The sequence below is a fragment of the Vombatus ursinus genome, unplaced genomic scaffold, assembly GCF_900497805.2.
Source record: "Vombatus ursinus unplaced genomic scaffold, bare-nosed wombat genome assembly UNPS02015175.1, whole genome shotgun sequence".
Classification (NCBI taxonomy): domain Eukaryota; kingdom Metazoa; phylum Chordata; class Mammalia; order Diprotodontia; family Vombatidae; genus Vombatus; species Vombatus ursinus.
The window spans coordinates 8,325,664-8,337,991 of NW_020954953.1; the positions used below are offsets into that span (position 1 = coordinate 8,325,664).

Sequence of the window (12,328 nt, forward strand, 5' to 3'; positions counted from 1 at the left end):
AGCAGGTGCATGGTTCCTAAATGGATGGAGGAGGCTTGGCCTTTTGTTAGAGTCTTGGGGCCCTTTAGAGCTTTGCCTCTGGTTCCTAAATCAGTAATATTCCAGTGTACATACACTGGATTTGGAGGAGTTGGGTTCAGGCCTGCTTGGATCCAAGGCCTAGTTTGGCCATTCCCATGCCCGGTGGAGGAGGAGGGGAGGAAGGGTTATACAGATGAAGGTGTTTCCATGCCTACACCTTCCTGTCCCTCTGCTGTAGCATCCGTTAGCCCTCTCCCTATACTCTGCACCCTGAGATTCTCCTCCAGTGACTCAGGCTTTCTTGTAGTTCCTGTACAATCATCACTAGGTTTCCCTGTCTTTTCACCGGCTTCCTCCTATTTAGCTCTTGGCTTCCTTTAAGACTCATCTCTTCGAAGGAAGACTTTACAAGCCCTCCCCCCATTCCCTACAATTGCTAGTGCCCTCCTCAGGGAATGTGACACATATCTTGCAATATATATTTTGCATTGTAACTGTACAGCAGTTACTTGGGTGTTAGGTACCCTGACATACTAGGAGCTCCTTGAGGGACTATTTTGTCTTTGTATCCCCTATTCTTAGTGCAATGTCTGGTACGTGGTGAGCAATCAAAGGCTTATTTGGCTGAAGAGTCTCGCTGAGATCTATAGAGGACCAAGAGCTTTGAGTCTCCCGTTTATTTCTTATCCTTGGATTAAAGGAGATACTATTATTTTAAGATTTCCTGTGTGTGAAGTGCTAGAGGGATGGGGATAGGGATGCGTATAAAGTTTATCCTTTATAAAGATGTCCTTGTTCTAAGAGCTAATGCCAAATATCATCTTTTCCAGAAAGCCCTTCTTAATTATACCAGGGATCATCAATCTCACCTTTTGGATAATTTTAGGATTATAATGTACCTCAGAAGTCACCTAATCCTCTGGAATCATAGTAAAAAGTGACTATAATAGCCACAGCCTTTGACCCAGAAATCCTACTGCTGGGCATATGTCAAATCAAGTCAACCAGCCTTTATTAAGTGCTTACTATGTGGCAGGTGCAGTGCTAAGAGCTGGAGATACAAAGAAAGTCAAAAAAAGGAGCTCACAATCCAAAGGGGTAGACAGCATGCAGGCAACTATATACAAACAAGCTATATACAGGATAAATTGAAGATAATCAACAGAGAGAAGGCACTGGAATTTACGGGGAACAGTTAAGGCTCCCTGCAGAAGATGGGATGTTAGTAGAGACTTGAAGGAAGCCAGGGAAGCCAAGAGGCAGAGATGAAGAGGGAAGAGAATTCCAAGCACAGGAGAGGACAAATGCCCAGAATTGGGAGATGCAATTTCTTGTTTGAGCTGGGAAGCCAATGTCAGAAATCAAAATGTAAGGCATATGGTGGGGTAAATGATGTAAGAAGACTGAAAAAGTAGAAGGGGCAATGTTACAAAGGGCCTTAAGTGCCAAGCAGAGGGTTTAGCATTCGATCCTGGAGGTAATAGGGAGCCACTGGACTTTTCTTGAGTAGGGAGGTCACCTGGTCACACTGTACTTTAGGAATCACACTGACAGCTGAGTGGAGGATGACTGAAGTAGAGAGAGGTTTATGACAAGCAGACCAAGCAGCAGACTATTGCAGTAGTTCAGATGTGAGGAAATGAAAGCCTGCACCAGGGTGGTGGCAGTATCTGAGGACAGAAGGGGTTGTATGTATGATAAATGTTATAAAAGTCGACAGACTTTGGAAATTGTATATATGGAAGATAAGTGAGAGTGAAGAGTCATTAAGGATGACTCCTAGGTTGTGAGCCTGGATGACTGGGAGAATGATGGTGCTCTCAGCAGTGACAGGGAAAATAGGAAGGCGGGGGAGGGAGGAGAAGAAGAAAATTATGAGTTCAGTTCTGTACATGTTGAGTTTAAGATGTCTATGCAACATCCAGTTAGAGACATCCTCTAAGCAATTGGTCAGGAGAGAGATTAGAGTAGTATAAATAGATCTGAAAATCACCAAAATTGAGATAATAATTGAATCCGTAGGATCTGGTAAAATCACCAAGTGAAATAATATAAAAGAGAAAATAAAATTAAAAAAAGAGAAAATATAAAAAGAAAAAAAGAAAAATATAAAAGAGGGCATAGGGCAGAGCCTTGGGGAACAGCTATAGTTGGTGGGGTAGGCTTAGATGAAGATTCAGCAAAGGAGATTAAGAAGGAAGAGTCAGGTAAGAGGAGAAAAAGGTCAGTGATTTTTTTTAAAAAGGCCCCAAAATGTTTATATCAATGCTTTTGGTAACAGAAAAGAACCTGAATAAAGTAAATACTTATTGATTGGAGAAAGGCTAAATAAATTATGGTACCCTGATATAATGGGATCTTGCTGTGTTGAAAGAAACTATGAATATGATGACTAGAGAAACATGGAAAGATATATGAATTGACTAAAAGTGAAGCAAGCAGAACCAAGAAAAGAATATACACAATGACATCATTGTAAGTAGAAAGAAAAAACAATTGAAACCAAATATTATGATATTATAATGATCAAACTTGGCCCCAAAGAAGAGATATAAGAAAATACCTCCCTATTTTCTTTATAGAGATAGGGGACTATGTGTATGGAACATTATTACATGTCAGACTTTTTCACTATGTTGGTTAATTTTGCTGAACTTTTTTCTCTTTTTCTTTGTTATAAGGGATGGCACTCTTCGAAGGGGAGAAGGAAAGAATATAATAGGAAATGTAGGTTATACAAACCCAAAAGATATCAAAAGTTTATTTTTAAAAGTCATATATAGTTCAGCCGTAGTATCTACTGAATTCCTGTTTTATCACCAACTGCCTAGTGGACATTTTGAAACGGCTGTTCTTATAAGCTTCTCATAATTCAGCATATCTAAAACAGAAATCATTCTCTTTTTTCCCCCAAGACCCACTCCTATTCTGAACTTTTCTGTTTTTGTGGAAGGCTTCACTATTCTCCCAGTCACCTTTGTTCATAACTTTCCCTCACTTCACATCCAATGCCAAATCTTATTGATTCTATTTCCACAATATCTCCAGCATCTACCCCCTTCTATTTATTCACATGACTACCACCCTAGATAAGGCCCTTATCCCTTTTTTTTTTAAAGAACCCTTGTGTTTTAAAAAAAAAATTTTTTTTTGGTTACATTTTGAGTTCCATGTTGTCTCCCTCCCTCCTTCCCAACCCCACATGAGGGAAGGCCAACATTATTTTTATATATACATACTTCCGTATATCAGTTCTTTCTCTGGAGGTAGATAACATCTTCCTTCATAGGTCATTTGTAGCTGAGCTGAATGATAATATTTCTTAGAATAGCTTAGTCATTACTGTTACTGTTCAAACAATATTGCTATTACAATGTTCTATTGGTTCTGCTCATTTCACTCTGCGTTATTTTGTTCAAGTCTTTCAGTGTTTTTCTAAAACCAACCTGCTTATCATTTCTCATAGCACAATAGTATTCTGTCACAATCATATACCACAACTTGTTCAGCCATCCCCCAATTGATGGGCATCCCTCAGTCTCTAGTTCTTTGTCACCCCAAAGAGAATGGCCATAAATATTTTAGAGCATATAGGTTCTTTCCCTTTTTCACTGATTATCTTAGGAAATATCTAATAGTGGTATTGGTGGGTTACCCTTATTACTTCTTGCTTGGCCTCCAAATTGATCATTGTTAACAGGATTTCTCATTGCCTTTCCTAATTCCCCACTCCCCATCCATCTTTTACTCTGCTACCACACCAAATTTCCCTAGACTCAGTTATCCTGGTTTACATAATTGTACTATATTTACTGGTCTCGTGGTTCTACAACTTCTTTTGCATCATTTACAACGTCTTCCCAGGTTTTTCTGAACATAAACCACCACGTATTCCATTATATAGGGCAGTGGGAAAAGCACTATATTTGGAGTCAGAGGAGTTGTATTCAAATGCTGCCTCCTCCACTTAATACCTAATATGATCTTGGTCAAGTCACTTAACCTCTGTTTCCTCATTTGTTTAACAAGAAGGTTGGACTAGATGACCTTAAAGCTCCTTCCAGATCAAAATCTGAGTCTATGATGCTCTGATATGCAGCAATTTGTTCAGTGCCCATTTTGTTTCTAGGTTTTTGTTTTGTTTTGCTTCCGTAGAGTGCTGCTATGAGTATTTTGTTATATTATAGGATTCTTGTTTCTATCATTGACTTCCTTATAATATATGCCCAATAGTTGTACCTGTAGGATAAAGGATATGAATAATTTAGTACCTTTTTCTATCATAGTTCCAAAGTGTTTTCCAGAAAGTTTGAACCAATTCACAGCTCCAACAATAGTGTGAGTATACTAATCTTTCCACAATCCAACATTTTTATTTTTATCATTGACAATTTGATACTTGTATACATCTTTTAAAAATCTAGTTGATTGATGAGGTAAACTGTATTCAACAAATATTTATTACACTCTGCTTATGTGACTTGTAAAAAACTTAAGAGACATTATTTCTGGGTAATTAACCATTTTATTAATTATTGCTAGCAGATAATTAAGAAGAAGGGGTCAGTAGCACTCTCAAATGCCAAAGACCATTGTGGCAGTTTCTAGATGCTTATATACCCTTGGAAGAATGGGTGTTCCCAACACCCAGGAATCAATCAGTTGGTTAACAATGGGAGAGGTGGGCCTATTCAAATGAGTGATTCTGATCACTTTTGCTCCCAGACCACCCCCAGCTATAAGCTATCTAGACAAAGGCTCTTCCTACCCCCTCCCTCGAGACTGAATAGAATACAATGGGCTTCCCCACTTGGGTGGGGTCTGAACAAGACTGAGGAGAAAGTTAATCTAATATTATTAACAACAATGTTCTTCAAATGCTGGTTTGACCTAGTAGAGAATGAGGAAATAGGAAGGGGGAAAAACCCTGGATCTCCCCAATAATTGGTTATTTCATAATAATTTCTCTTAAAAACTGTCTGTTTTTACCTTTGGTGTTCTTCAGTCATGTGTTCTTCATCATGCTTCCCTGCTTTCACTCCTGGATTTCTTCACATGAATAATTCTTCTTAATATATAATGTGATTCCATTTCCATGATGGGGTTTCACCCCAAGTCTCTGATACCTATAACATCACATTTGTCTCCTTGTGTTAAAGTTTGTAGTTTACTTTGGTTGGAAGGGACTTAAGAAGATTTGTAGTCCAATTGTAGTTGAACAAGAATCCCCTCTATGATATCTTGGATAAGGGATATATGGCTTGAAGACTTATAGTGAGAACCATTATCCTCCAAGTCAGCTCGTTCTACTTTTGGATAGCTCTAATTGTTAGGAAGTTTATTCTTTATGTCAAGCCTAAATCTGCCCCTGTACAGCTTCTACTCATTGTTCCTATTTCTGCCTTCTGTGTTTTTAAGGAACAAATCCACAGATTCAGTTTGATCTCAGTGGAGGGGCCTAGGATCCTGAAACCAAGACCTCAAAGAATAGCTGTGTCCCACCCTTCTTCTTTCCCATCTCCCCCATAAGCCCTGTTTGCACCTAGCTGGGAAAGCTGTCATCCAGGAGGCTGATCCATGTGAAGATGCAGATCTGGCTACAGGCTGTTTGGAGGTACCATCTCACCAACTCCTCAGTAGATAGAGATGCTGAGGACCCAGAAAAGAAAGGTTCAGTATCACGTATGGATTTGCTTTTATTGACCTCCTGCCAAAGTGATCTTCCTAAAGCACAGATTTGACCATGTCATCTCCCTACTCAGTGAAGTCCAGTGGCTCCGTGTCTCCTCCAGGATTGGATATAAAACCTTCTGCTTCTCATTAAAGGCCCTTTATAATCTTTGCCCCCTTCTGCTTTCCAGTCTTACACATGCCCCACCACATGCTCCGTTTTTTCCTAGCAGGCCCTCAAACAAGACACTGCCTCTGGGTATTTTTACTAGCTCTGGTCTTCCATGCCTGGAATTCTGTCCCCTCCTATCTCAGCCTCCTGGCTTCCCTTGCTTCCTTCAGGTCTTGACTAAAGTCCCACCTTCTACAGGAAGCCTTCGCTGCTGCCCATTGTTCTGTGGCTTTCTGTTGATTAACTCCAATTTCTCCTGTATGTAGCTAGTTTGTACATAGTTGTTTACAAATTGTTCCCCCCCATTAGACTGTGAACTCTGAGAGGAGATGCTGTTTTTAGACTTTCTTTGTATCTCCAGCTCTTACTACAGAGCAGTGCATATAATTTATTATAAGCCAGTGTTTGTTCAATGTTTATTGACTCTTGACTGATTGACCAATGTAATCAAAATGATTTCCTCTTTTGTAATTGCCTCTTTCTCTTGATTAGTTAAAAATACATTTCCTACATATAGCTTTGAGATGTATATGTTGTGGTTATCTTATACTTTTTTATGGTATGACCTTTAATATTGTAATGTATCCATTTTGAATTTGTGATGGGGTCAGAAGCTGATGTAAGCCTAGATTCTGCCAGGTTGCTTTCTAGTTTTCTTAGCAGTTTTTGTCATATAGGGAGGTCTTCTTTATCTTTTAACAAATATCTTAAAGTTTTGATGACCGCTGCTTTATAACATAGTTGGAAGTTGGAAAATGCCATTCTGCCTTCATTCCTACATTTTTTCATTAGTTCCCTTGATAGTCTTGATTTTTTGTTTCTCTAGATAAGTTATTATTTTATCGACTTATGTAAAGTATCTCTTTGATACTCTGGTGTAGCATTGACCATTCATCCACTCTTGCGGTCTCTTACACTGAGAGGCTGGCCGAATTGCCTGCCCAGGGTCACACATCCCTAAAAGTCAAGAAGAAACAGAGGGTTGCTTTTGATTGGCTCATGGCAAGAAGCCATCTTTGTTTTGGCCGGTGTCGCGCGTTCATTTCGGGTAATGAGCATGCGCCCTATTCCCAAGGCTCTTTGCCCTGAACCAACATGGCTGCGCCCAGGCAGTACCAGATGCTCCGTTGAGCTACGTAAAGCAGATCGCGGAGGCCGCTTCTCCGGAGGTCATCGGCACGATGGCACTGCGGCCGTGGGGCCGGAACCTATTGGCTCTTTGCAGGAAGCCTGGTAAGAACCGAGGCCTCGATCCTCAGAATGACCCCGAGGTAACTCTCTCGGGAGTGGCCCATTGGACTCGCGTTTTAAACTTTATAAACATGCAGCACCGGGAAATCAGCAGCCCTGGTGGTGGGGTTGGGGGACCACGGGTGCGGAGTTAAGCGCCTCCGCGCTCCTGCCTCTGAAGCTCGGAGCCAGGCCCGCAGGCTGCGGGAGGGAGGAGGAGGGCGAGTACCATTAATTGCTCTTCTCGGCCCCCGCGATGGGGAGCTCCGGGTTCTGCGGACGTGCGCGGGTCCTTTAGCTACCCCTGCTTCCTTTCCCCCACTTCGTTCCGCTTCCTACAGGGTTTCGGTTGGCGCCCCTCACCACCAGCCCCAACCCGGCCCCGGCGCCCGAGGGGGACACGAAGGAAAATGAGGCGATCGCGCCGGAATTCACCAACCGGAACCCCCACAATCTGGAGCGCTTAGCCCTGGCCCGGAAGGAGCGGGGTTGGGCCACCGTGTGGCCGCGCCGGGCCTATTGGCACAGGTGAGCCTGGGCAGGGGGCGCCCGAGGGAAGCATGGACGGGGGCGGCCGTGGCCACAAAGCGCCTGCGGGTGAAGAAGGACGGACGGACGGAGGGACGTCGGGAGGCTCGCTTGAAACGTTCACCCTGTCCTGCCATTTCTTTCTGCTTGTCCTACTGAGAGCATCTGCTCGGTTACGGGACAGTACGGAAAGACACTGAGCCTGAAGTAGGATTTCTTGTCATTCTGTATTCATCAGCCTGAAAATAAGAGTCTGGAAAATGTAATCTTGACCTGCTTTAGCAGCTTAATTCTAGTTAGGCCCAAAGACAAGTCAGTCTCTCTGAGCATCCTTTTTTGTTCTTAACTGTTAAAGGAAGGGCGTCACACAAGATCATCTTCAAGGTCTCTTCCAAATCTATGGCTGTAATGACAAATTTCTGAGTTGAAATAATTCTTCCTGCTCCAAATCTATGATCCTGGGATTCCCTTAGAGTAAATCTAAGTCAAACATTATTGCAATAAATGACAATATACATCATTCCTAAAACAACAGCCCATCAAGTCAAATATTTTAGGGAGTCTGAAATGAAATTTAGAGTTTGTAATTAAACGGCTTATTTTATTACCTCATCTTTCTTTTCCCTCCTTCCTCCAGGTTGAGAGTTCAGCGGACCCAGCACCACATAGAAGCGTTTATTGAGCATCATAATGGGGATGTTGTGGTTTCAGCATCCACCCGAGAATGGGCTATCAAGAAGCACCTCTACAGAACTCGAAGTGTTAATGCCGGTGAAAATATCGGAAGGGTACTGGCCCAGCGGTGCCTGGAGGCTGGAATCAACTTCATGGTTTTCTACCCCACTTCTTGGGAATCATCCTCAGAATTGGTATGTTCAGTTTTGAAGTTGCTTAGATGGAAGTGAATTCCTTTTGGATACGGTTGAGGAGCTGTATGTTGAATTCTTTTCCCTGCAGCAGTCCCAGTATTTGGGACATCGGAATTTATCTTTGATAAGTACTTTGTCTTTTATATATCAAGGTACTAAAGGTCTTTGGCACACTTATGTTAGTCCATTATTATTAAGACCAATTTATACATAGTAGGTGCTAATTATATATTCCTTGAAAAATAACATTGTTTCCTCTTTGTAATGGGAAAAATTACTGCAAGTGCTGGTATTATTTTATTTAAGTGTTTTCTCTTTTGGGACAATAATGGGTAGATATATTTTCTTTATGCTGTCATTTTCTTTTTGAACCTTACGTAGTGCTAACTGAATCTATTTTTTTTTCCCTATCTGAAAACCAGATACAGCGACTACAGAATGCCATGAAAGAAGGTGGGGTGGTGCTACAGGAACCCCGAAGAATCTATGAATAAAAGAGAAATTTAATTTCTTTTGGACTTTTAATTTAAAAAATCAGCTGATAACCCTTTTATCAAGAGACAGGAACTTGAGGGATAATCATCTTGGTATTTTACAGTATAATAAATGTGACAGTTTTTTAATGGTTTTTTCTTTTCTGACTATTTTATCAAAGCTAAATCTAGCTTTCCTCTGATTCTAATTTTAGTTGTTTTTCACACACATTCTCTTTCAAGAATGAGATCTGGCTGATTTTAAAGTATTAGTTAAATGTAATTCACAGATTAAAAAATATTAGAAGATTGTTAAATATTTTGAAGACATTTTTGTCAATTAGTTCTTTATCTTTAATATGGGAATGATAACCCTGCCAGATCAGAATTTTTGTGAATATCAAATGTGAATTTATGTGAAACATTTTATATTTTTCACAAGTGGTATATACTAATGTTAAATATTGTACAACTAATACTAAATTCTGGGGTTGATACCAAGATACTGGTAGTATGGTGTTTTCTCTTAAGTGTGGGGGGAGATGAGAAAGAAATAAAAAATATTTAGGAACATAAACAAAGAAAATAAACAGGTACAAACACTATGGACTGGAGTGTAGAGGGAATCCTATGTTCAAAAGATTGGATCTTAGAGGTGGTAAAGTAATTATGGAAGAAATCTCATTTTTAAAGAGGGTAAGAATATGATCAGAGAAGAGGCATTTTCTGAAGGAAAGATGAAGTCATCTGTTGGGTCACAAAGTAAGTTTGCCTGGCTGGGCAAATCCAAACTGGATTTGATATGATGTCAGTTGATTAGATCCAAAAACTGGGGAGAAAATAATGAAAGGCCTTGTATAGAATCATTACGACACTGGTTTTCCTCCATTTGAATATGTTAGTGACTCTAACTAGAAATAGTCCCCTTGCCTTATTCCTTCCCTAAAGTGATAAAGGAAAGAATAAGGGAGGAACGAAACAAGCATTTATTAAGTGCCTGCTATGTGCCAGGCTTTTAAGTACTTTACAAATATCTCATTTGGTCCTCTCAACAACCCTGAGAGGGAGGTACTATAGTTATCCTCACTTTACAGTTGAGGAAACGGAGGCAGACAGAAGTTAAATCTTGATTATGGGCACAAAACTAGTGTCAGGTCAGATTCAAACTCAGGTCTTCCTGCCTTCAGGCCTAGCACTCTTCCCTGGACCACTTAACTACCTAAGCTGCATGGGGAGGATTCATTAATGTCTATTATTGCTAATTCCTTTGGAAAATAAAAAAATAGCTCAAATTTATAGAGACCTTTAAGATCCACAGAGTGCTTATCTATACATTATTATATATTTTATACATTTCTATTTTTTATATGTATACACATACATTTTATACATAATCTAATTTGATCCTCACAGCAACCCTGTGAGGTAGGTATTATTATCCTCATTTTACTGCTGAGGAAACAAATTCATAGAGACTGTGATTTGCTTAGGGTCATACAACTAGTAAGTTGGGGGAATTTGAACCTCTCTTCATGACTCCAGGTCCACAGGACACTGCTTTCCCCATTCTGGTCTCCACTATTCCTCTGACCTCGAATTTTAGGAAAGCAAGGTGAAGGGAATTGTTGAACTCTCCATTACTGGCTAGTTTAATGTTAATTGCTAGTTAAGCTCAGTGGGGGTGATCTTATCTTCCAAGTAGATTCTAGTCAGTTAACAAGCATTTATTAAGTACCTACTATGTGCCAGACACAGCTAAGCACTAAGGATACAAAGAAAGAAAAACATGTCCTCCACTGCAAGGCTCTCATAGTCTAAAGTGGAAGGCAAACTGATGTACAGACAAGATGTATATATGGTAGATGAATGTTAATCTCAGAGGGAAGACACTATCACTAAGGGAATTTAGGAAAAGCTTCCTGTAGGAGGCGAGATCTTAGCAGAGACTTGAGGGAAGTCAGGAGACTGGTGAGGAGGGAGAGCATTCCCAGATGGGGGACAGCCAGTGAAAAGGACTGGAACTGGGAGATGGAGAGAGTCTAATGATAGCAACAGTCAAGAGGCCAGAGGCACTGAATTGTAGTACATGAAGAGTAGTAGAATGTGAGAAGAGTGTAAAGATACTAAGGGGCTAAGTAATGAAAGGCTTTAAAAACCTAACATCCTAGTGGATTCTGCCCACCCCCCCTTTCAGAGTCTAGAAAGATTTAGAGCTGGAAGATGCCTTAGAGACCACTGAATTCTATTTTACAGATGAGTTAGCTGACGTACAAGGGAGGTTTAATGCCTTTCCCAGGATCACAGAGCTAGTAAGGTCGGAAGCACTTGAGCTCAGGCCTTCTGAGCTGTGTACCTTGCTGCCTCTCCTCTTGTCTAAGACCCTCATTTTATGGAAGAGGAAACAGGCCTAAAGAGGTTGCTGGGTTGACACAAAGATAAGTAGAAAACCCAGGTTTAATTCCCAGTCTTGACTTGTCTAATATCTCAGGCTACACTCTATAATTATTTCTTTGTCCTCATTAGAATAGCACTGAGGCACATACTAGGAATCTTGATTTGATTATATAGCAAGCAATTAGGAAGCACTGTAACCTGACGAGGAAAGCAAGGGGATGTGTTCAAAATGAGACATTAAAGCTTCCAGCTGCTGGGCTAGGATAGATTTGATGGAAAAAGGTTATAAGCAGAGCAATAGTACGCTGTTAAAAGAAGTTCATGGACAAGCCTCAAATAGGATGAGAGCATGTTGGGAAAGTATTGGCTCTGGACTAGGGTTACAAACAGTAGGAGACTGGAGACACTCAGATTTACTTTGTGACTCCCAATTATTCCAGCAGACTGGGCATGGAAAGAAATAGCTGTAATGTTGAGGCTGGTGGAGAATTTGGAAAGGGATGGTGGTTTACAGAATCCAGTATCTGAATTGACCCTTTCAGATCTGGTTCAGGCTGAAGATCAGACAAAAGGACACACAAAGACAACTTCTCTTCCCCTTCCTCCCCTTTGTTTTCCCTCCCCTCCTTCCTTCCTTCCTCTCCCCTCCTCTTCCCTTCCTCTTCCCTTCTCCTACTCTTCTTTTCTCCCTCTTCTTCCCCCTTTTCTCTTCTCCTGTCCTCCTCTTTCCCTCCCCCTCCTCCTTTCCTCTTTCTCCCCTCTCCCTTCTTTCCCTCTCCCCCCTCCCCCTTTCAGTCTCCCCCTCCTTTCCCTCTCTCTCCTTCTCCTGCTTCTTCCTCTCCTCTTCCTCCTTCTCCTCTCCTTCCTCCCCTCTCCCTTCTTTCTCTCTTCCTCCCTCCTTCAGTCTTCCAGTCTCCCCCTCCTCCTTTCCTCTTTCTCCTCCCCTCTTCCTTCTTTCCCTCTTCCCCCTG

General features: G+C 41.1%; 1 protein-coding gene across 3 annotated transcripts; it reads left to right on the forward strand.

The window, feature by feature from the left end:
• Positions 1-4,309: 4,309 nt before the first annotated feature.
• LOC114031404 (39S ribosomal protein L18, mitochondrial-like) lies at positions 4,310-9,117 on the forward strand. 3 transcript variants are annotated; one of them, XM_027846465.1, is made up of 5 exons: positions 4,310-4,359; positions 5,440-5,691; positions 7,435-7,621; positions 8,259-8,490; positions 8,913-9,113. In XM_027846465.1, exons 2-5 carry the CDS (start codon positions 5,607-5,609, stop codon positions 8,982-8,984), a joined length of 576 nt encoding a protein of 191 aa, XP_027702266.1. In that variant the 5' UTR covers positions 4,310-4,359; positions 5,440-5,606; the 3' UTR covers positions 8,985-9,113. The 3 variants fall into 3 exon arrangements, with proteins under 3 accessions (XP_027702266.1, XP_027702268.1, XP_027702267.1); XM_027846467.1 differs by lacking the exons at positions 4,310-4,359; positions 5,440-5,691 and adding an exon at positions 6,690-7,096 and having other exon boundaries at positions 8,259-8,345; positions 8,917-9,117; XM_027846466.1 differs by lacking the exons at positions 4,310-4,359; positions 5,440-5,691 and adding an exon at positions 6,843-7,096.
• Positions 9,118-12,328: the final 3,211 nt, after the last annotated feature.